The 23654-nt window shown below is 47.9% G+C and overlaps 1 protein-coding gene across 4 annotated transcripts in view; it reads left to right on the forward strand.

Moving 5' to 3' along the window:
- The window catches only part of Afap1l2 (actin filament associated protein 1 like 2), a 102440-nt gene that overhangs the window by 50095 nt on the left and 28691 nt on the right, over nt 1–23654 (forward strand). For all 4 annotated transcript variants that reach the window (XM_050147604.1, XM_050147582.1, XM_050147592.1 and 1 more), the window contains 3 exons: nt 13331–13459; nt 20136–20210; nt 21353–21447. In XM_050147604.1, coding sequence (XP_050003561.1) covers nt 13331–13459; nt 20136–20210; nt 21353–21447 — 299 coding nt within the window. The remainder of the gene's footprint in view (nt 1–13330; nt 13460–20135; nt 20211–21352; nt 21448–23654) is intronic.

Here is a 23654-nt window from a genome sequence, read left to right on the forward strand (position 1 = left end):
ATGGGAGCATCAGCAGCCCATGCACTACACGTGTGGGTTGGAAGAAAGTGAGCTGAGCACCCCATTTACTTCCCATTGCTCCTTCCCTGTGGATGCCACGTGCCAGCTGCCATAGTGAACCGTTCCCTATAATGCGAGCCAAAATAAATTCGTCACAGCCACAAAAGGAGTAACGAATACAGAATGGGAATAGCTTTCCAGATCATGACTCATGGCTGTTGTGTTTTGGTTTGTTTTGAACCCAGGACCCTGTGTATCCTTCCCTTTATTTTTAAGTTTCTTCCTTCTTTCCTTTCTTCCTCCTACCTCCTCCTCATTTGTTTGTGGAGCTAGGATCAAAGCCAGAGCCTTGTTCATGCTAGAAAACCACCACACCAATGAGCAACACCCTCGGCCTCGAACCTAGCTACAATCTAGTGTGGATGGAAGCTAGAGAAGAGGACACAGCCGCGTGCATCTGCTGCACACGCTTACGCATCATTCTTTCCAGAGCAGCGCTGCCTGTAGCATCATGCTTGCTCTTTAACCCGGAAGCATTGCGGGAGGCAGAGAGATGGTGGGAGCAGAGGCAGACAGGGAGACGTGAGAGGAGAAGACACAGAAAGACCTGACAGCCACCTCAGTCCCAGACTGGTGCCAACTCTGTGTCTCCTTGCCTGTTTCTGGTGTCAGTTGATGATTAATTCATATTTATGTGTGTGAGTGTTTGCCTGCATTTGTGTGTGTACACCACATGCATGCCTGGTGCTCGCAGAAGCCAGAAGCACATGTTGGACCCTCTGGAGCTATAGACTCCAGCCATGAACTGTCATGTGGATGCTGGGGACCATAACCAGGTCCTCTGCAAAAGCGGTTAGAGCTCTTCACCACTGAGCCACGGCTCCACCCCACCTCCTGCCCCCACTTTTACGTTTAACCTGTTGAAACCAGTCCTAAGTCACAAAGCTTTGAAAATGTTTCCTGTCTATTCTCAGTACTGTGAGTTTCTGGGAAGGTGGTATTCTGGGAAAGCTTGCCCCAAATTCTCCCTATGCCTTTCTTCTGCCCTCTGCTAGGACCGCTTGGTAGTCCTGCAATGTCAGATAGGGACATCTCCCATCACTTTTCCGGAGTTGTTTCATTGAAATTATAATACATACACGCGTGTTTCTAGTAGTGTAGCTATAGGGCTGAGGATGAGATGGCTCAGTGGAGAACCAGGATTCAGTTCCCAGCCCCTGTGTCAGGCAGCTCACCACCTTCTGTAACTCCAGCTCCAGGGGCCCCAATACCTCTTTCCATGGGTATACACACACACGAGAGAGAGAGAGACAGAGACAGAGAGAGAGAGGTCATACATCCACACAAGCACAAACATACATATAAAATGTAAAACAAAATAAAGTCATATAGGAGTTCTTATATCTTTTCACACACACAGTTAGAGTTTCTACCTAACAGCCAACAGGCCCCCTTTAAGCTTTTGTGGAGCCATGTTTCTGTTCTTCCCAGCAGTCTTATGATAGGTACTCTCACAAACTGCTATCTTACAAACATGGAAACAAAAGTACTGCAAAATTGATTAAGTTCCCCAAGACCAGGAGCTCAGAAGCTGGTTCCCAGGGTACTCCGGTACTTTAGGGGAGCATGAGAGACTCTCCAGGTTCCAATGGCCACGAGTGTTCAGGCCAGACAACGTGGCTGCAGGCCCAGGAAGCCTGTTTCTGCAGCCTGACTTCCTCAGCACCCGAAGGAAGGGCTTTTGCCCAGGGTTCTTTTGGACACTAAATGGAGTGCAGGGAACAGCCAGGATCTCCTGGCTGGTGAACTCCAGCTAGGGCAGTTGGATGGCTGGGGTCAATCTTGATACCTTGCCGGCAGAGTCCTGTGCGGTATTGTAGTTCAGTTGACTTCAGGTTACTTTGGCCAGATTCTGGGGAGGAGCAGGAAATTAGGACCGTGAAGGCATCTTTCCCTTACTGTTCCTTGGTGTCTGTCCTTTTCTCTAACTCGAGTGAACTGGGACAAGCTGGGGTTTACAGATGAAACGGAAAGTGTAGTAGGCTACTGTGGTCACCCCCTCTCTCTGCACAGCCCGTGCTGAGGAGCAGGGGAGGACAGAAGGAAGGACAATCACTTCCACCAAGAGACAGCGGTCTTTCTGATCCTTTTCCAGCTTTCCTTCAACACAATATCCCCAGACCTCACCGACGCCCGCCTGGCAGCCTGGCTGAGGCTGAGGTGGCTGCACCTGCTCTGTGTTCTGCCATGTGGAGAGACACTAAGCCGGACCTTTGTGTCCTCCACCCACATACCCCATCCCGACCAACTGTGAATGACGCTGCCTTCTGGCAGGGTGCATCTCAGGAATGTCCTCACTGGGGTGGGGAACAAAGGCCGTCTAGTCCCAAAGCCTCTTTGTCTGGCCTGGACCCCGGAGGCCATAGAGACCTGGAGTGTCTCGAGTGTGCTCTCGGGTGCCCTTGAGAGGCTGGAGAGCTTGGGGAGGGAGCTCGGCTTGTCCTGGTTTCTTCTCTGCCCTTTAGAAAGACCTCTCAGAATGCCATGTTAGGAGCAAGTGCCTATGTCTTCCCGGGCCATCGGCTACCAGTGTGGGTCCCTGCCTGCCCATCCCAGCCAGGGACTGGCAAGTCCTTTGCCTAAGCTACTGAAAGGACCCATCTAGCTTCTTTTATCAGGAGGAGCTTTGTGCCTGTGTGTCTGTCTGTCTGTCTGCATGGTATTCAGCAGGGGTTTTCTGGCTTTGAACGATGACCTGTTTGGGTGTGCGTGGTGGTGGAAGCCAACCCTGAACATACTCAGTCCTTGCCCACACAGAGCTTCCAGGGCCTCTATTCATGGGACACAGAGAAAAACAATGTGCGTCACCAGATAGCTTGTGCTGGTTGGGCTGGGTGACGAGAACGCAGCAGGGCACTGTGGTGGCAGCCCCTTAGCAGGCCCAGAGTCCTTTCTGTCTTAGAGCTTGGTGTAGTGTCCTCAGCTGTCACCACATGAATCTCTGCAGGGCCAGGCTTTGGGGTTGGGGGCTCCAGCTGGCTCCTTGGCCAGGACTGGGACTCTGCTCCCAAGGGAGGTTTATTCCATTTGAGAGGTCGGCCATGAGCAACTTTAGTTGTTTCTCCAGTATTGTGAGCCACAGCAGACATCTGTCTCATGTCTTCTTCCCCTAGCTCTCTCTCAGCTAATCTGGGAACAAGAGTAAGCCATAAGGAAAGTGTTTCAAGTGACGAGACCCAAAAGATAGGTGAGAAAAAACAGATCTTGCAAAAACGATGGACAGATGACCCTGGAAGGTCAAGCCCGGTGGGGAATAGAGTGTTCGCTGCTAGTAAAATCCTTCTCCCCTCAGCCTCTCCTTGGTGCTGGAGATAAAGAATGACTTCTGGAGTATTTATACTGGAGAAAGTTATTTACATTACTGGCCAGTCCCCAGGGTCCAAGTCCTCTCAGGGCCTTCTGTGAACCTTGGGAGCGCTCATCGGCAGGATTAATCTTCCACTTACCCAGTGGGATAGAGAGCTGAGTTGGGCGGTGTGTAAATACTGAAACATCTTTATTCCTCGTCTTCTACATCCTCCTGTCCAGGAGGAAAAAGAAAAATATTCCAAGTGCATCTGAGTTCATATAACAGGCGCGAACCTACAGAGGTCTGTGTGTAAATCAGCTGAGTTGTGTGCAGTTTGAAGGGACCGTGTGGCGCAGAGCAGATGGTTTGTGCTTTGATGAGCTCATTTATCCCATCTTCTGGCCCAGCCGAAACCTTAGTTGTGTCTTAGACTCACCTGGGAAACTTTTAAAATCCTTGAAGCCCCAAACCACCACTGGAGCCATGAGAGCGGCTCCTCCAGGCCTGGGCCCCGGCGTGGGGACGATTTGACTTTGGTGTGCGTATCTCGGAAAACTTAGAGAAGTCACTGCAAGTCAGCAGTGCAGTGTCTGCGGGGAAACTCACCGCTGTGAAAATGTAGGCAGCTCCTGGGTTAGTGAAGAAGGGCCCGGCGGACGAGCATAAAAGTGCCTGACATCCATAAAACGGAGCACTACACAGCTACCCTGGCCTGAAGATCTGCCTTCCTCTTTGGAGAAAATCCATGCTCTTCAGCTGAGTATGCCACTCTGGGAGGGATGTACATGGAGCCCACCAAGCCTCATCCAGCCTAGCAATCAGGGGGCACATGTAACCCAGCCAAATCTCCCTTTCAGACTTGGGCATCGTGGACGCCTCTTGTTAAGGTAAAGGGGCTGAGCTCTGAAGGTCAAGCAGCTCCCACACTCTGGGCATAGGGGAAGGTTTGCCTCTAAGGAATCATTTTAGAGTGGTGGGTATGTGCTATATCATGATTGTGGTGATGGCCAACCACAGCTAAGTATGTTTGCCAAGCATGAGACAGTCAGATGGAGCGTGGTATGACATGTGAGTCTTACCTCCCTAAAGTATCTGTTAGAAAATAACCCCACACACCCCCAATTGAGTGCATGAACAGAAGGTAATTAAGCCATAGAATAGGAATGCATTTTCATAAGAAGAGAGTGTTCACACCTCTCGTAACATGGAACCTTGAAAGCATCGTGCTCAGTGAAATAAGGCAGACACCAGGCTACCTGTCACCTGATTCCACTCACAGGACATATCGAGAACAGGCCAACCACAGAGATGGAGCAGGTTAGTGTCGGGGGCTGTGGGAAATGACTGTGGAGTGGGATTCTTCTGGGGGTGCTAAGGTCTGGGATTAGAGAACAGTACAGTCACACAGCTTTGCGTGTTTTCATAGCACAGGACTATAAACTGTGAAATGGTCAATGGTGTGTGGGTGGGTGTGCACATGGGCAAGCATGTGTCCACCACTGTATGGAAGAAAGAGAGGAATCCTACTTCCTATTAAGGGGCGTACACACAGTAGGCTCATTCTTGGCACTTTTGAAGAAATGGGTCATTTGGACTTTGATCTCTCTCCTCAAGTGGGGTGAAGGGGTGTTTTTTCCAGGTGCTGATCCTGCAGACCTGAGGGAACCTGTATGTTATTTTCAGCCTCACCGTCACTTCTGTACAGTGCCATTGCTTCTCACCGAGTCCTTCCTGACAATCCTGACTCCTGGTGGCCCCCAGCAGCTGCACTCTTGAGGCTGCCGTGCCTGGTAGCGTGGTCTTGAGACCCTTCTGGGAGAAGAGGAGGGGATGTGTGCGTGCACATCTTTCTGGAATATGGATTTTATAAAGAACAGGTCTGCTTGGTCTGGTGTTTGAAAGGAAAATCGGGCTGGAACAGGGCTCTCCAGAAGTCCAGCTGTGTAAACAAAAGTATGCCTGAGACAGCAGGGGACGTGAAGCTGGCCTGCTTGGTGTGCAGGGGAGACCTTACCGCTGGGAACCTAGTGACTGCCCAGGATGAGCCAAGCTGGGGAGAGGGGAGTCCTGAGGAGGACCTAGTGAGTGCCCAGGGTGAGCCAAGCTGGCAGTGTGTGGGGCGGTCCTGAGGAGGACCCTAGTGACTGCCCAGGGTGAGCCAAGCTGGGGGGGGGGTTCCTGAGGAGGACCTAGTGACTGCCCAGGGTGAGCCAAGCTGGGGGGGGGTCCTGAGGAGGAGGCCAATGAATCGGGCAGTTACACAGTCTCGCTCTGCGTGGGCCTTGGAAGTCCCAAACAAGAATCTGATTGATGATTTGTCCCCCCTAGCAGACAACCCTGAACTTTAACAGAGCCGAGATGGAAAGCCCACACAAGGGCCTACAGTTTCCAGAATGAACTGCCTTCTTATTTTCCCCCTCCATCCACTGGAGACAAGGAAGAAACCAAAGTGAAAGTGTGGGGGATGGAGGGGGCGAAGGGAAATATGATGAGCAGGGCCCCTGAACTCAATGGGACAGCCACATTCCTCTGAGGGGTGGCCTGCCCTTCGGAGCCCCAGGGGCTGAAGAATGTCACAGGGGTTGGTGCAAATTGGCACGCCGCCTCTGTTGATTGTTATTCCCAAGAGCCTGTAGCCAGAGCCCTGAAAGATGTCTGGAGAGGATGGCTGCCTCTTGGGCCCTTGGTACCTTGCTGGATGTCTGTTATCTGTTATGTTCACCTTTCTCATTAACTTAGTAAGACTTGGAATCACCATGGAAACAGTCCTCTGGGTACCTATCAGGGCAGCTCCAGAATGGTTTAAATGGGCAAGGGAGATCCACCCTAAATGTTAATCTGGTTTCACCTCGTATGCTCAGCAGATAACCCCGGGCGGTGATGAGGACCCATCTGAGCCACTTCTGTCTCCCTGGGGCCAGGCACATTCTTTGGCTTAGTTTGCATTTGCTGTGTGAGACGTAAGCAAAGATCGTTTTCCAGAAATTGGGAGGGTTTTGGGAAAGGACAAGGAAGTGAGGAGGCACTTCCAGCAGCATCCTTCTTCCTCTTCGGGTCATTCTGAAGTGGTGGCAGGGGCCTGGCCTCTTTGAGAGGTCCAGAAGTTCAGGGAAAACACAACCTAGACCCCGGTTTCCTCGCGAGGCCCTTTCACTTTCCATGTCCTCCGTCTGTGCTCCTATTGTCCTCTGCTTGCTCTGCTTCGACTCTGACCTCGGTGTAGTTTCGGCAAATAGGAAGCCTGTGAATGGCTATTCAAAACACAATGACCCTACCCGCGAAGGCTGGCATTCTGGGGACCGGATTCTGTCTTTTCACGCATACGTCAACCCTGGTAAAGAACTTGTTAGCTTTATGGCAGGCCAGGTTTGTGTGCTGACTGCTGGTGCTCCAGGTTAGGGGGTTGGATTAGAGGCATCCCTCTCTCATTTTATGTCACATAAGAGCTGTCATTGTGCCACCCCCCCCCCCCATTAATTTCACTCCAGCCATTGCCAGGGCTGTTTTACCCCTGTCCGTCTGCCTGGGTCCTGCAACGCCTCACCTTGAATGAGAACGTTGTTAACTCCCAGATTTAGTAAGCCTGGGGCCAACTTTAGTAAGGTGGAGGCTCCAGAAGAGATGCCCCCCTGGCTCTGATGTTAAGTCTCGCCTAGTGATTGGGGCCGCCAGGATCATGGGTCCATCCTCTAGGGATGCTTCCCGTCCCTTCTGGTGATGAGTCTCCTTTAATCAGAAAGCTCGTGTCCCACTTTCTTGGGTAGACGTTTGACTACCTGGAAGCTCCCTTGTTCTCTGCGCTGTCTTCTGGTATGCCCAGTGCACTCTGCCTTTCACGCTCCCTGGTTACTTTGAATCTGCTCAATGTGTCTGTGGGTCTGATAAGCCATGCCAGGAAGCAGGGGCAGGAGTAGAGGCACAGACTTCCAGCAACAATTCACTGCCTCCATATGGTTTTAATGTATGGCTCAAGCCAGCCCTGGTTGATACCAGCCTATACAAGCCCAGGTACTACTCCAGAAGCTAAGTTAGGAGGATTTCAAGTCTGAGACAGCCTGGACAGTACAGTGGGTTCAGGGTCAACCAGGGCAATTTAGTGAGACCCTGTCTCAAAAAGTCAGAAGAGGCAGGGAGAGAATTCAGTTGGTAGAATGATGGCTTGGCATGTGCAAAGCTCTGGGTTCAATCCCTGTAATGAAACATTGATAATGTTGATGGTGGTGGTGGTGATGATGGTAGTGATGATAATGGTGGTGAAGGTGGTGGTATTGATAGTGGTGATGATAATGGTGGTCATGGTGGTGGTGATGGTGGTAGTGATGATAATGGTGGTGAAGGTGGTGGTGATGGTGGTGATGGTGATGATAATGATAATGGTGGTGGTGGCGATGGTAGTGATGATAACGGTGGTGAAGGCGGTGGTGATGGTGGCAGCGGTGGTGGTAATGGTAGTGATAATGGTGGTGGCGGTGGTGGTATTGATGGTGGTGATGGTGGTGGTGGTCATGGTGGTGGTGGTGATGATGATGATAAACTGGTCCACGAAAGCAGGAAACTGAGGCTAAACACAAGGAAAGCAAGCACCAACCCAGGTTCCCAGTGGTGGGTAAGCTGCCAGGGTCCAGGTTTTAGAACAGCCCATTCAGTTGAACTTGTAAGTTGGCTTCAGTCAGACCAGTTGGGAAAATTATAAATTAGAAAAGGCATAGAGGGCCGGGCGATGGTGGCGCACACCTTTAATCCCAGCACTCGGGAGGCAGAGGCAGGCGGATCTCTGTGAGTTCGAGACCAGCCTGGTCTACAGAGCTAGTGCCAGGACAGGCTCCAAAGCCACAGAGAAACCCTGTCTCGAAAAACCAAAAAAAAAGAAAAGAAAGAAAAGGCATAGAGGACATAGCTCAGTACAGTGCTGGCCCCGCACATGTGAGACATATATACATGTGTGTCTGCATGGATGTATCTGTGTATGCAGGTATGGAAAAACAAACTAGAAAGGCAGAACAGATCCCTTGGAGGAGCCTGTCTGTTCCGGTGTTTCAGTGAGGTGGGATAGGCCAGGTACTGGGTTTTCAGAGCCAGGAATTCATTTTCTTGTAGTCTGACCTTGACGTGCTGTGTGTAAGTGGGTGAATTTGTTTTTACTTCATTTTCTCACTTAGTGAATACTGGACATTTTGTGGGCACCATGAGATGCAAGCTAAATGCAGTGCCCTTTGTTGGAGGGTGTACATACACGGGGCCACAGGCAGTAACAGTGTGACCCAGACAGCGTAATAAGAGGGTACTGTAAGCTTCTGATTGCCACTATGACAAATTACCAACCTCAGGGACTCACGGCAACACAAATTCATTAACTTATAGTCCTAGAGTAACAAAACATCCACCGAACCCTGATCCTCCCAGAGATGATCCATCCCCTCCCCTTTTCCATCACACAGGATTCTCTTGCATTCCTTGGCTGGTGGTTTCCTATTCTAACCTCAGAGACGGTATTGTGGCAACTTCACTGCTTCCTAGATCCTGCCCCGACCTCCCATCTTCTCTCCTTCGCTCTCACTCTTTCCTCTTTTCAGTGAGCTCGTGATGGCTGGGACTCACCTGGAGAGCCCGGGAGCATCTCCATCCTCCAGCCCCATCTGTGAAGTCCCTTTTGCTGTGCAGAGCAGTGGAGATGTCTTTTGGACCATGATTTGGCCTTCCTAGAGGCTGAGTTGGTGGCATGAGGTTATCTTCCCAAGGAGCCTGGTTGTTTTAGAGGCTAGCCAGGGTGCTGGGACGGATGCTGTGGAGAGCAAGGCCTGGGGGGATGGACAGCATTTAGACAGAAGAGGCACTCACCATAATGTGTGAACCCCCAAGATGGTGGGGTGGGGTGCATAGATTTGGCCAAAGAGTATGGCAACAACTGTGGTGGGTGCAGCGGTCGGATTAATAAATCACCAGTAATAGATATTTGAACAAGTTTAATAACAAAACCAGACTCACGAAACCAAGGTTCCAGCGGAGTAGCCAGTGGAGACAGGAGAGGAAGGGAAGGAGCGCGCAGCCTCTGCCCGCACAATATATCAGTAAACATACGCCTGAGGGCAGCCCGCCCCCAAGGGGAGGGCTTATCCCTACATCTCCCTCCTTTTGTCTAAATAAGACAGAACTAACCTAAATACAACTATAAACAATAATAATAAATAATAGATATAACAAACAATATTGAGAACAAAAGTTTTACCAGACATTCTATCTCAAGGAGTCTAAATAATGTAGAGAGTAATTACAATTATATAATCTTTAACTCCGTCAAAGATCCGAGAAGGGAATAAATATTACTTAACAAATGAGCGATATCCAAAGCGTGCCATAAATGACAGAGACAACAGACTACCTGGGCAATCACCCAAATTCTCGTTCGTAATGTTGAGTCAACCAACTTTGGCTAAGGCCTAGCATGACTGACATACCATTATCAAATGCAAGGAATTTTCTTAGAATTATCCTACCCTGTCTTGGCAAGATAAGAAAATCCTGTTTCATATCTTGGTCAGTAGATGAGGTATGGGCTTTTCTTAACCCAAAGGCCAATTCTGCCAAGAAGACAAACTCCCAGTGGAGTGTCTTTGGTGCTCAACGTTCTCTCGGGAGTAGAGTGGTGTCGCCAGGAGTAATTGTGTCTCGGCACAGAATTCTAGGTTAGCTTAAAGGCCATTTTCTACAGCTCTTTAAAGAGGCTGAAGATTATACTATCTATACTAAATATAATCTCTATGTATCTAGAATACCTTATTAACCTAAAAATAAACATGAACAACATAAAATTCTCAATACCTATCTAACTTGAAGACTAAAAAAAATAAACAACTGTGCAATACATGAAGACAATGATCTTCATCTGTAAACAATGTCATTACATATCAAATGTAAACAATGTTATTACATAAATAGTATCAGAGGTAGAAATGTACATTGTGATATGGTAGATGTATCAATACAATATAAGCATACTCTTCTACAAAAATAGAGGTAGGAACACTCACATTCAATATTCAATATGTCAATATACAGGAAACAGTACCAATACAATTTTCTAAAAACAGTAACTCACAAATACCAATCATCCCATCAAACCAGTTAATTCCCCCTTTTTTTTTTTATCATACCCCTAACTCCATAAAACGATTCCCCATCCCCTCAACCCCAAATATCTAAATATCTAAAAAAAAAAAATATCTAAAAAAAAAAAAAAAAAAGGGGAATTAACTGGTTTGATGGGATGATTGGTATTTGTGAGTTACTGTTTTTAGAAAATTGTATTGGTACTGTTTCCTGTATATTGACATATTGAATATTGAATGTGAGTGTTCCTACCTCTATTTTTGTAGAAGAGTATGCTTATATTGTATTGATACATCTACCATATCACAATGTACATTTCTACCTCTGATACTATTTATGTAATAACATTGTTTACATTTGATATGTAATGACATTGTTTACAGATGAAGATCATTGTCTTCATGTATTGCACAGTTGTTTATTTTTTTTAGTCTTCAAGTTAGATAGGTATTGAGAATTTTATGTTGTTCATGTTTATTTTTAGGTTAATAAGGTATTCTAGATACATAGAGATTATATTTAGTATAGATAGTATAATCTTCAGCCTCTTTAAAGAGCTGTAGAAAATGGCCTTTAAGCTAACCTAGAATTCTGTGCCGAGACACAATTACTCCTGGCGACACCACTCTACTCCCGAGAGAACGTTGAGCACCAAAGACACTCCACTGGGAGTTTGTCTTCTTGGCAGAATTGGCCTTTGGGTTAAGAAAAGCCCATACCTCATCTACTGACCAAGATATGAAACAGGATTTTCTTATCTTGCCAAGACAGGGTAGGATAATTCTAAGAAAATTCCTTGCATTTGATAATGGTATGTCAGTCATGCTAGGCCTTAGCCAAAGTTGGTTGACTCAACATTACGAACGAGAATTTGGGTGATTGCCCAGGTAGTCTGTTGTCTCTGTCATTTATGGCACGCTTTGGATATCGCTCATTTGTTAAGTAATATTTATTCCCTTCTCGGATCTTTGACGGAGTTGAAGATTATATAATTGTAATTACTCTCTACATTATTTAGACTCCTTGAGATAGAATGTCTGGTAAAACTTTTGTTCTCAATATTGTTTGTTATATCTATTATTTATTATTATTGTTTATAGTTGTATTTAGGTTAGTTCTGTCTTATTTAGACAAAAGGAGGGAGATGTAGGGATAAGCCCTCCCCTTGGGGGCGGGCTGCCCTCAGGCATATGTTTACTGATATATTGTGCGGGCAGAGGCTGCGCGCTCCTTCCCTTCCTCTCCTGTCTCCACTGGCTACTCCGCTGGAACCTTGGTTTCGTGAGTCTGGTTTTGTTATTAAACTTGTTCAAATATCTATTACTGGTGATTTATTAATCCCACCGCTGCAGGTGGGTTTCCCTGTAAGACTCTGGGGAGGGGGCTGGAGAGATGGCTCAGAGGTTAAGACTCTGAGGAGAGGCAAATCAGGAAGAGTTCTTGTCGTAGCCATCCATGAGCAGGTTTGTAGTGGTTTAGAGAGCTGTGTGTTCCAAACTAAGATTCACTGTATAGCTGTAGCATCTTCAGTGATGGAAGAACTTCTTTCCTCCTTTTTAACTGAAAAATCTTTTTCATATGTTTTAACTCTGATCATAGTTTCCCTTCATCTCCTGGGTCCTCCTACCTCCCCACACATCCAACTCCTTGTCTTCCTTCTCTCTCTCTTTAGCAAACATACAGACAAAAGCAAACCAGAATTAACAAAAACAAATAAAAAGCACAAAGAACTCCCCCCCACACTCGCACACATAGACACACTCATACACACACACACTAGGCGCACACACAAACAAAACCCATAAAAACACAAAATCAAAGTCAGAAGTCATGCTATACAAGCAGTAAGCTGAAGCCTGCCTAAACAAAGCAATATGAGACAAAACAAAAACAAAGCATCGACAGAAACACCACTGAGTTTGTTTTGAGTTAGCCGTCTACTGCTGAGCGTGGGGCCTGCCTCTAAGTGAGACTCCATTACAGATAACTAATTTTTCCTTTGTAAGCTGTTGTCGACTGGAGCTAGCTTCTTGGTTAGGGATGGGAGCTCGTGTTTACTACCCCCTCAGCACAGGGACTCTGTCAGGCTTAGACCTGTACAGGCCCTGTGCATGCTGCCACAGACTCTATGAGTTCATATGTGTATGAGTCCTGTGTGTCTGGAAGACACTCTTTCCTTGGAGTCGTCCATCCCCTTTGGTTCTTCCAGTCTTTCTGACCCCCTCTTCTGCATCGCTCCCTGAGCCCTAAGGGAGGGGTTTGAAGAAGGCAGCCAATTTTATACTAATTTCAAAGTCTCACTCTGCTGTGGATCTCTGTATCACCTCTCATCTGCGGGGGAAAGCTTCTCTGGTGATGACTGGATGGGGCACTGGTCTACGGACATAGTGGAATACCGTTAGGGGTCATGTCATTACTGAGCTCCTTTAGCAGAACAATAGTATTTGATTTGATGGAAGAACTTTTAAAAAGAAAGTATTTATCTAAATGACTTGAGAAGGTGAAATTGCAAGACCATTGTCCTTTGGGAGAAAGATGAGAATCCTAAGCACAGCTGGGCCATAGCTCAGCAGCCATCAAGGTCTTTGGAGGGTGAGTTCTCTCCTTGTTAACCGTGAAGGCGGGCATCAGTGATGGAGGAGATACCCAGCCAGGCCACCACCACTTCGCCAGCAAGTGGTAGGCTTGTGACTCCTTTAGGCTTGTCTGTCTCAAATTCAAGGACCTGCTTTTCTCCCGTGAAGACTCTGGATCTGAGAATGCCCTTCTCAAGCCTCACAGGAGCCCTCTGGCTGGGACCACAGGTCCTTGGTGGGTGTTGCTGGGTCTGTGGAGAGGCCGTCCCTGAACACTTTCTCCTGTGTTTGTCTCTAGCCCTGGAGCAGCTGCTGACAGAGCTGGATGACTTCCTCAAGGTTCTAGACGAGGAGAACCTGAGCAGCGCAGCCTTGGTGAGGAAGAGTGGCCTGGCGGAGCTCCTGCGGCTTTACACCAAGAGCAGCAGTAAGTGTGGTCCTGGGACCTCGGATATCCACAGAGTGCTTGTCTGACCAGGCTGTCGTAGCGCAGTGAGGTGGGGACCTTTCATATAGCACACCTTCATTTTCTCACATCTCCAGCTACCTGAGAGCCAGGAGTGTTGGGACCATTTGGAGTCCTGGCCTCCAGCTGCTCTTCCCTGCTAGAGATCTTTACTTTCCTTCTGATTTGAGTTACTAAAAGCTGTGTCAAAGTTGTGTACCAGCTATGCTTCACGAGCGAGTACGTGTTGCCTTGCCTTGATGATCAAAGGATAAGGTTTTCACCTGTTGGCCCACTTGACTGGTTGGGTATATAAGCCTCCGTGTTACTATTGAATAAAGGGCTTCTTACCAGTGACTAGAGGTACGTGTCTCTGTCTCTCTGTGTGTGTTTGTGTGTTTCAACCTCCAGTCCCTTCCCTGAAGCTCGCGAATTGTATGGTAGCGCGTAGAGCGCAGACAGGTGTTGTGCACTGCACAGGAGTCAGCAAAGCGCCTCTCTCTGAGGACTTTCTCCCTGGCATGTCCTCACAAGGCCACCTCTGTGTGTGTGTCTTCTAGTCTTATCTTGTTAGGACTCTAGCCACACGAACTAGGATCACCCTGGCACCTTAGTTTTAGGCTCTCTGTTCAAATAAAAGTTCTGGAAGCCCAGAGATTAGGGTTTGCTATATGAATGGACACAGCTGAGCTCATAACAGTGGTCCATGGCAACCTGACGTGGCTGGGGACCCTCTTCACACTCCACATGCCGGGGGAGTGGGATTTTAAGTGGAGTGTGTCCAAAGCCCTCTCTCCCTACTGGTTAAAAGAGAGGAGACAGGAAGTTGTTAAGAATGCCCAGGGCTTTCTTGGGTAACAGGAGGTTGTTATGAATACCTAGGGCTTTTGGGCTGCCCATGGAAGCTGCACTTGTATGAATTCATTTCTTCACGACAACTCTATGTGGTTGGTGCTATTCCCACACAGGGAACTCAGACTGTGGAGTATAAATACCTTGACTAGTATTATGTAGCCTGAGGGGGAGAAGAAAATATAGTTTTAAGATTGTAAATTGCAGAATCATGAGTTCATGATTTTTCCACCATTTTTTGTGGTAGAATTTATATACAATAAAGTGCACAGACCTTAAGTATGCAATTCAGCAACTTTTGATAATTGTATATACCAGGGTAGCCCCTATCTAAAACTATACAGGATACTCCAGAGAATTCTCTCTTCTGGGCTGGGAAGATGGCTCAGTCAGTAACATTCTTGCAGTACAAACTTTGGAAGACCTGAGTTTGATCCCCACCACCCACAAAGCCAGACCCTTCACAGGCACCTGTATTCCCACGGGGAGGTGGAGGTGAGCAGATCTCCATAGGGTGCTGGGCAAGAAAAGTAGGTGGGAAAGATACCCAGCGTCAACCTCTGGCTTCCACGTGTACCTGCACAGGTGAGCCCGCTCACAGCAAACATAGCCACATTGTGTACATGCATGTACAAATAGAAGAGGACTCACACACAAATGCACAGACACTTGCAAAAGCCAAAGAGTGATGAAGGACCAACATTTCTAGTTGACCTCTGACCCCCACATGCATATGCACAGACAGTTGTTTTCCTTAATCCAACCTTGTTCTGTTTTCTCTAATCTCCTTCCCATTTCCACTCTAAGAAGGTATCTTTTCTGGAACTCTGTGTAAATGCCATCATTCTGTGTCTACCGTGGCTCCCTTTGGAGTCTCACTGGAGCTGTAGGTGTGCCTGTAGTTGGTTCCTTTCACCTCTGGAGTATTTTAGCTCCCTTTGGAGACTCATTGGAGCTGTTCTGCAATTGGTTCCTTTCATCTCTGGAGTGTTCTACCTGTGTTTACTTGTTTATGTCTGTGTGGGGTGTTCACGTTTTCTCAGTGGTGAAGCTGGAAGGCTGCCGTGAATGCGCCTGTGTAATTTTTCAGACAGGTGGTTTCATTCGTAGTAAATTCAGAGTTGCTTTTAGAAGAAAAGCTTTGCGAAATCCTGGCAGCGGAGTCCAGCTGAATTTTATGCCCATGTTCGTGACTAGATCCTGTGTGAGGACAGTGAGAGCCATCAGAGGGCATCAGATCCATCTGCCTCTCAGCGGGAGTGGCCACCGTTCCTGCCAGGGGAGGGAAGTATTAACCTGCTTCAGCTGTCACAGTGCAGAATGCTCCCTGAATCTAGCCTGAATCTCGGGCTGTTCTTTGGGGCTCCCTTCCCCTGGTTCCCAGTAGAAAGTGTCTTCCCTGTGTGGCAGTAATAAAGTTGAAGTGTGTTCCTAGATTCCTGAAGCCATTCCCTTCTGGAGGAAGCATCCTGGATACCCACGCCCCGTCATCAAGGGCTTGCCGTCCCCTCTCCAGGACACTGCACAGTTCCCAGGCTCTTAGCTTTGTATCTGCGTCTACCAGGCTGCACATCAAAGCAGCACTGGTGGGAAACAGAGGGGAATCCACACTACAAAGAGGAAGGTTAGAGAGGGATGAGTCACCTCACAGAGGACTCATTGATGGAACCCTTCAAACAGCAGGCTCCCAGACCTTTAAAGATGCAACAATGTAACACTGTCATAAATCTGTAACATTAGAACATTGTTATAAAGCTGTAAGTTTGTAACATCCTTATAAAGACTGCCCCAGTGAGGAAGCCCGCTGTCATCTGGTGCCAGTGTGCAGGCAGCACCTTCCGTTCCCAATCCCTTTTGCCTTAGTTCCTTGTAGGGTGGTTTTTATCTCTCTGACTTTCCCAACTCTTGGCCTCTGCTACAGATTGATGGTGGAGAGCTATGGGGATCTGATCAGGTGCCCCAGTATGAACACCGCCAGAGATCCCCAAGTCCATAGATTACTGTGTTCAACATGTGGAGGCTTGTGACCCCCCCTTGAGATTCTCAGGGCTGACATGCATGTACTAGTTGCTACGACACACATCTGCAAACTATGCCTCCTGGTCTTCTTCGCATTGCTAGACTACAGGGAATTAACACAGATGGTACCAATGGTGTTCTAGGACAGCGTGTAATGTGTGCAGTGACTCAGATTATGTCATTTAATCCTTAGCTCATAGTTGTAAGGGAGTTGGTGTTAATGTCATTAACCAGTGACGTGGCCAGGGCTTGGCAAGTCACTTGCCCAGAGGGCTCCAGCTGTGAAGACTAGAGCCAGAGCAGGCAGACCTAACCTCTGTATTCTCTCTCCAGTCGTCACCTGGATTAAATGTGCCACCCAAGACTGAATCCCGAAACACTCCCATTATACCATCTATCTTTCTCTTACCCCCCCCCCCCCCGCCTCACTATACTTCCACAGACTCAGCTCTCTCTCTGTGAGGAGAGACGCTCTGTTCATTGTGGTCCTCACATGTGGGATGAAGAATGAGAGGGTATGTGTGTGGGCGGGAGTGTGTGTGCATGCATGCATGTGTGTGTGTATCCATGTCCATGTGAGCACACATGAGTCTGTCTATATCCGTGTCCATAAGAGCACATGTGTGTGCACCTGTGTGAATAACTTCATACTTTTCAATGGGATCATCTCTCTGGGTTTTCTGAGTTTTTATTTTTAAATTGATAGGCCCTGTTTTTGACTGATGACAGGGCACAGATCGAATACTCTTCTAGCAGGGACTTAGCAGCCTGTGGTATGCCATGCCTTTGTCAGCAAGAAGCATGCTTAAGAATGTTCCGGTGGTTGCTCCTGTGAGGGGGACATTGCACATGCTCTGCCCATTCAGCTGTAGCCAAGAGGGTCAGCCCTTCCTCCCTCCCTTGCCCCAGTTCTGTGAGAAGTGCCACTCTGCAGATGACGGGTCTCCTGGCCCCCTATTGATAGGCATTTCAGTTACAGTGCTTTAAACCAGACCAAAGGCTTCAGACAATATTACAATGAACAGTTTCAAGTAAGATTCTGTTTGTGTCTGGAGCGCATCTGTCAGACAGATTTCTAACTGTGGAAAGGCTAGAACAAAGGACACGGTGGTGTAAACTTGCCTTCCAGAATCAAATTCACGTGACTCCAATTCCCAGTCTCTGGCAATCCATTTGGTTTTGCAGACCGGTGGCGAAGCCTTCTGAATTTGAGGAGTTGTGGTGTCCTTTTACCATTTCCTTATTTGGAGCCTTTAAGTTTCTTGCCTCTAATCTTTGTCAGCTAGAAATTGATTTTACTTTTCCATATTCCGTAAATTTGAGTTCTGTTTGGTCAATGGGCAGGCTTTCATCTTGATGGCTTTCCGTCTGAGCAGAGAAGACGACCAAGGCTCAGGGATTAGAGGTTCTTTCCAGAAGTTGCCGCACACAGCATAGCTTGGCAGAGCTCTGTCTCTCATCTCTCTCCATCCCCATCACACCAGCAGAGACATCTGGACTGGGGCAATGTTGGTTACTGGTCCTGGCAAGGCTGGCCACTGAAATGGTGCCACTGTGACTAACAGCTAGAACCCATCTGCCCTCCTCCTGACCCTCTGGGCGCTCTAGCTTCTTTTGCAAGCCCTTGTCTGGAGTCAGCAGTCTATGGCCATGGAAGAGACTGCCATTGAATTGGATCCTTTGGCAAAGGTTTGCACTGAGTCTATTGGCTCAGGAATACGGTCCAACCACAGGAATTTGCCAGCTGTGTGTCGCTAGGAAATGCAAATGAAGAGCCACAGAGGACCATCAAGAGGGTTCAAAAGAAGAGAAATCATGGAGGGTCTTCTCACCAGCTTCTGAGAATGGGTGCATAGGGGCTAGGAACCAGGCATGTGGCAGGACACTGGCACCCCCCTGCCAGCAGGCACCAATCAGAATGGTGCCTGACCATCAGTAATTTAAAAGAGGACCTGGGTTGTAGTACTACAAGTTTCAATCTGTGGGACAGAACAAAGTACTGGTACTCTTCACTTCCTGTGCCCAGCCTTCTTACCCTGAGTGGTTTGTTCATTCAGCTTCTCCTCCTCCAGCAGCCTAAGCTGATCCATCTCCACCCTGGGCTTTAGGAGCTAAATGTCCAGGCCCTTAGCATGGTTTACTTTAATGCTAGACACTTCTGATTTTAGTCCATTCTGATGATTCATACCAGTGTGGGAAAGGCAGATAGGAAATATTTTACAATGCTAAGGGTCCAGAGACATCTTCAGTTGTGGAATGCACCGTAGCTCTTTGAGGGATGAATGGCCTTTTGTTTACCCATTCTTGATGTGGGATTCCCCTCTGTAGATGAGCTGTTATTTCTCTTTATCAAGAGGTTTCTCCCTTTTAAACCAAATCTTACTTAATTTCCTGGTTTCCATTCTGAGGTCAACACATCTTTGAAATACACTGGCTGATTTAATTCAGAAGTTTTTTCTATTATCCAATGTCTCTCTGCAGTTAGATCATTAACAGTCAAAAATTTTAAAGAGTATACACAATAATATACATAATCCATACTCTCTGTGTGTATTCTATCTTTACCTAGCTTATTTTTTGCTCTATTACTTTTTAATATTTACTTTATTATCTTTACTCATTTATGACTGTCTGTACTCTTTTATATTACTTTCACTGTCTCTTTAAATGCTTTGTTTTATTTTTTGAAAGCTATTTTTTCTATAATTGCCTATACCCATTTTCTTTCTTTTCCTTAAGCCTCTGTACATTTTTTTAAAGACATTATGACCCATCTAGAGATTTGTTTTCATCTGAATATGTTTTTATTGTGGATCACTGCTCTAAATTGTTGAGCAGGCATGGCTAGCACCAGAGCTGCTGTCTGCTTTGGCTGTTGGCTCCACCCTGCTCGGCTTTCCAACACAGCAGAGATCTGTTTACTTCCAGCTCTGGGAGCCACGTTTACCACCCCACCTTTGGAAAGCAGGTGGCCGATACTGCCACCAAGTAAAGAAGCTGCTTTGGCCTACGGCAGGGCAGAATACAGCGAGGCTGGAATTCCAAGCAGAGATAGAGGAGGAAGGAGGCAGAGTCAAGTAGACGCCATGTAGCCGCCCAAGAAGAAAGATGCCAAAACTTTACCAGTAAGCCACAGTTGTGGCGAAACATAGATGAACAGAAATGGTTTAATTTAAGATATAAGAGCTAGCTAGGAGTATGAGCTGTCAGCCAGGCAGTATTTTAATTAATATAGTTTCTGTGTGATTATTTGGGTCTGGGTGGGTGGAAATGAAAACACAATCTCTGTTTACATATTCTAGCCCTAAAGCTCTTCCCCCCTCTATCCTCCACTCTAGGGTAGAAAGCCAGCATCAGCATCTTGTCATTTCTACACTAGAAGTCTGCCACCTGTCTCTATGACTAACTCTACAGAGCTTGAAATCCCAAATGCTCCTTTTTCGTGATTAATTGCTTGGTTTTATTTTACACGTTTGGGTGGTTTGCCTATGTGTGTATGTACGTCACATATGTACCTGGTACCTACAGAGGCCAGCAGACAGTGTTGCAGCCCCTGGAACTGCAGATGCAGGTAGCTGTGAGCCACTGTGTGGGTGCTGATGACTGAACCTGGTTATCTCTCTGCCAGCGCAGCAGCTGCTCTTAACCACTGAGCCATCGTGCCAACCCCGTGCCAAGTGCTCTCCCTGGGTCCTGAGCATGCGAAGATACCTTAGGTGGGCAGGGTTTGTTTCTGGGGGTGAAACAAAGTCCTATGAAGCCACATCTCCTGCTTTTCCCTCTGCAGGTTCTGATGAGGAGTACATTTACATGAACAAAGTATCAGTCAACAGGGAGCAGAACTCAGCATCTCCGCTTGAAGGTACAAGGCCCTGAGGGCTGCCGGGCTGCCTGGCTTCACCCATCCTCCTTACCTCCCTCCTAGCCGGTTCACAGACAGGCCCAGAGGTCTATTTTTGGAATCCATATTTTTGGTGAATGGTATTTTGGGTTTATATATTTTTGGATGTTTCAATGGGGCCACCACCTTCTTGCCTATTGGACAAGGAATCTGCCCCTAAAATGTCTTGGCTTTTCCCAGCATCATCACAGGAAGAGGAAGTCATAATTCAGACACTTTAGGAGAGCGGCCGTGTGTGGCGCTGATCCCACGGTCCCAGCCTGCCTCTTTGGGTGAAAGTCTGCTTGAGGGAGGGAGGGAGGAGAAATGGTGGTGTCAGCAACTGTGATATTAAAAGATGAAGCTCACAGCGTACTCTCAGGCAGCACGGGTTCTCTCCTGGAAGGACTCAGGGCCTTGTCCCTGACACCTTACTCCTCTGCCTAAAGCATTTTCTCTTAGACCCTCTGGTGTGTGTGTGTGGCCAGAGCATTATGGAACATTTAGCAGCAGGGGTCACATAAAGGTTTTCTATAATTCCCAAACAGAAAGACATGGAGAGAGTTGAGAAGGGGTTCCCCCAGAGACTCTGCAATATCCTGATAAAGGCTTTTCTTGGGGCCCTCAGCAAGCCTGCACTGTCTTGCTGGGCTGGTTGAACTGGAGAGCCTAACTTCTTTGGTGCGGTGCCCACACCCTTTCCTCACCCTCCCCCAAGACAAGTCAGGGTCTGAGAAGTTCATGCAGTGCCATGGCCACTCGAACTTTTGGGTAAATAGTGGGAGGAAAGAGCCATAATCACCAGGTTGGTGCTTTGTGTGGCTCAATATAGTGACAGCCAAGAAGCTGCCCTGCCCCCGAGGCTCTGTGGCTGGGCCATTTTTGAAAATGGGGCAGGTAGGGGACAGGTGCGGAACCTTCCAGAAACCTCACACTGGCTACTTCTGAGGAATCTATGTAGGGCCAGCCATTGCTATGTCCTATTCTTGGAGGAATTGCCTGCCTGGGTAATTAACACCTGCTCAAATAGAATACACAGGACAGGGCCAGGACAAGTGAGCAGACATCCCAAGTAATGAGAGCCTGCACCCCTCACTGAAGCCTTCTCCTCTTGCTGCCTACAGTGCCCGAGGAGCAGGGTCCACTGACCAATGGGGAGCCCAGCCGGCACTCCTCAGCCCCACAGAAGAGCCTTCCAGATCTTCCTCCACCCAAGACGGTGAGTGTTAAAGCAGGACTCCTGATCTACCTCCCGGCTCGAGCTCTCAGAGGTTGCATTTGTCCCCATGGGTGTCTATCAGTCCTCCAAGCGTCTGACACATTCTGAGCACATTCTGTGTGCAGGAGACAGCTCGGGGAAGTTGGAACACAGGAAGCCTGGCCAGGACCCTCCAGGTGCTGAGAGCAATGTGCCTGCAGAGGCTTTGTCAAATGTTTTTGTCAAGTGTCACCTTGTACCTAACACTGCAGGGCCATAAACTGCTCTGGTCACCAGTCCGTGTGTCTGTGGCCTTCTAAAAAGATAATTCTTAGCCAAGTGTGATGGCTCATGCCTATAATTCCAGCACACAGGAGTCTCAGGGAGGAAGTTATTCATGAGTTCTAGGCTGGCCTGGGCTACAAGGGAGTTCCAGGTCAGCATGGCCTAAAAGTGTCTCCACTATAGAGGAGAAAAAGAATTTGTGCTACATTGCACCTTATACTTGAGACCTGCCGGTCTGTCTTGTAAAGCTTGGATAGGGATGTCCTGTTCCCACTATGGTGCCCAGGTTCCACCTCCTGCCCAACAGCAGTGTGTGCAGCCTCCTCATGCTGGCTTTTCACTCACTGCCCTGCTGCCCCGAGGTTGGCTCTGCCTCAAAGACTTTGTACTCTCTGGCTACTGGCTTGTCTGTGACTGACCCCTCCTCTTCTCTCAGAAGCTCTTAGACTTTTCTGGTCTGGACAAAGAAGCCACTGTATTCCTGCTCTGCCTCAGTTATATTGTGTCCAACCATGGCCCCCACCATTCCTGACATTGTTGTCTTATTGTTTATCTCCTCTATGAGATATAAGCTCTGCAGGACAAGGATGATACCTTTTATCCACCACCTCATATAGTATCTATTCCAAGTAGGCCATATGGAAATAGTTACACATTGGGGTGGGTGGCTAGATGGATGGGTGGATAGGTAGGTAGGTTGATGGTGATTGGATGGATGGATGGATGGATGGATGGGTAAGTTGGTGATTGGATGGATGGATAGATGGGATAGGTAGGTAGGTTGATGGTGATTGGGTGGATAGGTAAATTGATGGTGATTGGGTGAATGGCTGGGTGAATAGGTAGGTTGATGGTGATTGGTTGGCTGGGTGGGCGGACGGGTAGGTAGATTTATGGTGATTGGGTAGATGGGTGGGCGGATAAGGATGGATAGGGATGTAGGAGGGTAGATAAATGGATGGGTAGATGGATGAGTAGATAGTTATGTGGATGGGTGGATGGATAGCTGGATGGGTGGTGGGTAAGTGGATAGATATTTGGATGGATGAATGATGTGTAAAATCATAGATCATACAGTCCTGTGTCAGGTCTCACTGTGGCCAGCACTAGCTCTTTGACCACGAGCAAGTTATTTCAAGTCTCCAGCCCTTTGCTCTTCAGTGTTTAAGTGACAGTGATGCTGACATCTGTCTGACCAGATGGACTGGTTCACTGGGCTGAGTCTGTAAGGCACACAACACTGGAGGTGCCACACTAAGGCAGCATTCGGTGTGGCGAGTCACAGTGTTTACATGTTAGGGTATACTAGGTTTCTATCGCTATGATAGACATTGTAGCCAGCAGTGACTTGAGGAGGACAGGGCTTATTTGAGCCCACACTTCCAGGTCCATCACTGCGGAAAGTCAAGGCAGTAACTTGAAGCAGGTACCTAGAGGCAGGGACGGAAGCAGAAGCCACGGACAGTGTTTCTTTCTGGCTTTCTCCCCCGATTTGTTCGGTGTGCTCTCCTACATCATCTAGGTTCACCTTCCCAGGGGTGGCACTGCCCACAATGGCCTGGGCCTCCCACCTCAATCACTAATCAAAAAATGCCCTACATGCATGACAGGCCCGTCTTATAAATACATTTTCTCAAGTGTGGTTCCCTCTTCTCAGGTAGCTTGTGTCGAGTTGACTTTTTAAAAATCCAGCCAGGACAAAGCAGAGGAAGCTCATTGTCTGTCTAGAAGTGACAGTGTCAGCATCTGAGCCCAGTATCTTTCCCCAGAGGGAGGCTTCCTAGAAAAGATCCAAGACCGTGCGTGTCTAGGAGGTTGTCTTTAGGAAGCAGGGGCCCTGGACCAGTACTCCACAGCAGCACGGAGCTCTACCCAAGTAGGACATCACCGGATCTGTGAGACTCGGGAAAGGTCTCAGGCCCAGAATGGTTCCGACCCAGCCT

The sequence above is a fragment of the Alexandromys fortis genome, unplaced genomic scaffold (assembly GCF_014885135.2).
Source record: "Alexandromys fortis isolate MF-2015 unplaced genomic scaffold, M_Fortis_MF-2015_v1.1 scaffold_16, whole genome shotgun sequence".
NCBI lineage: Eukaryota > Metazoa > Chordata > Mammalia > Rodentia > Cricetidae > Alexandromys > Alexandromys fortis.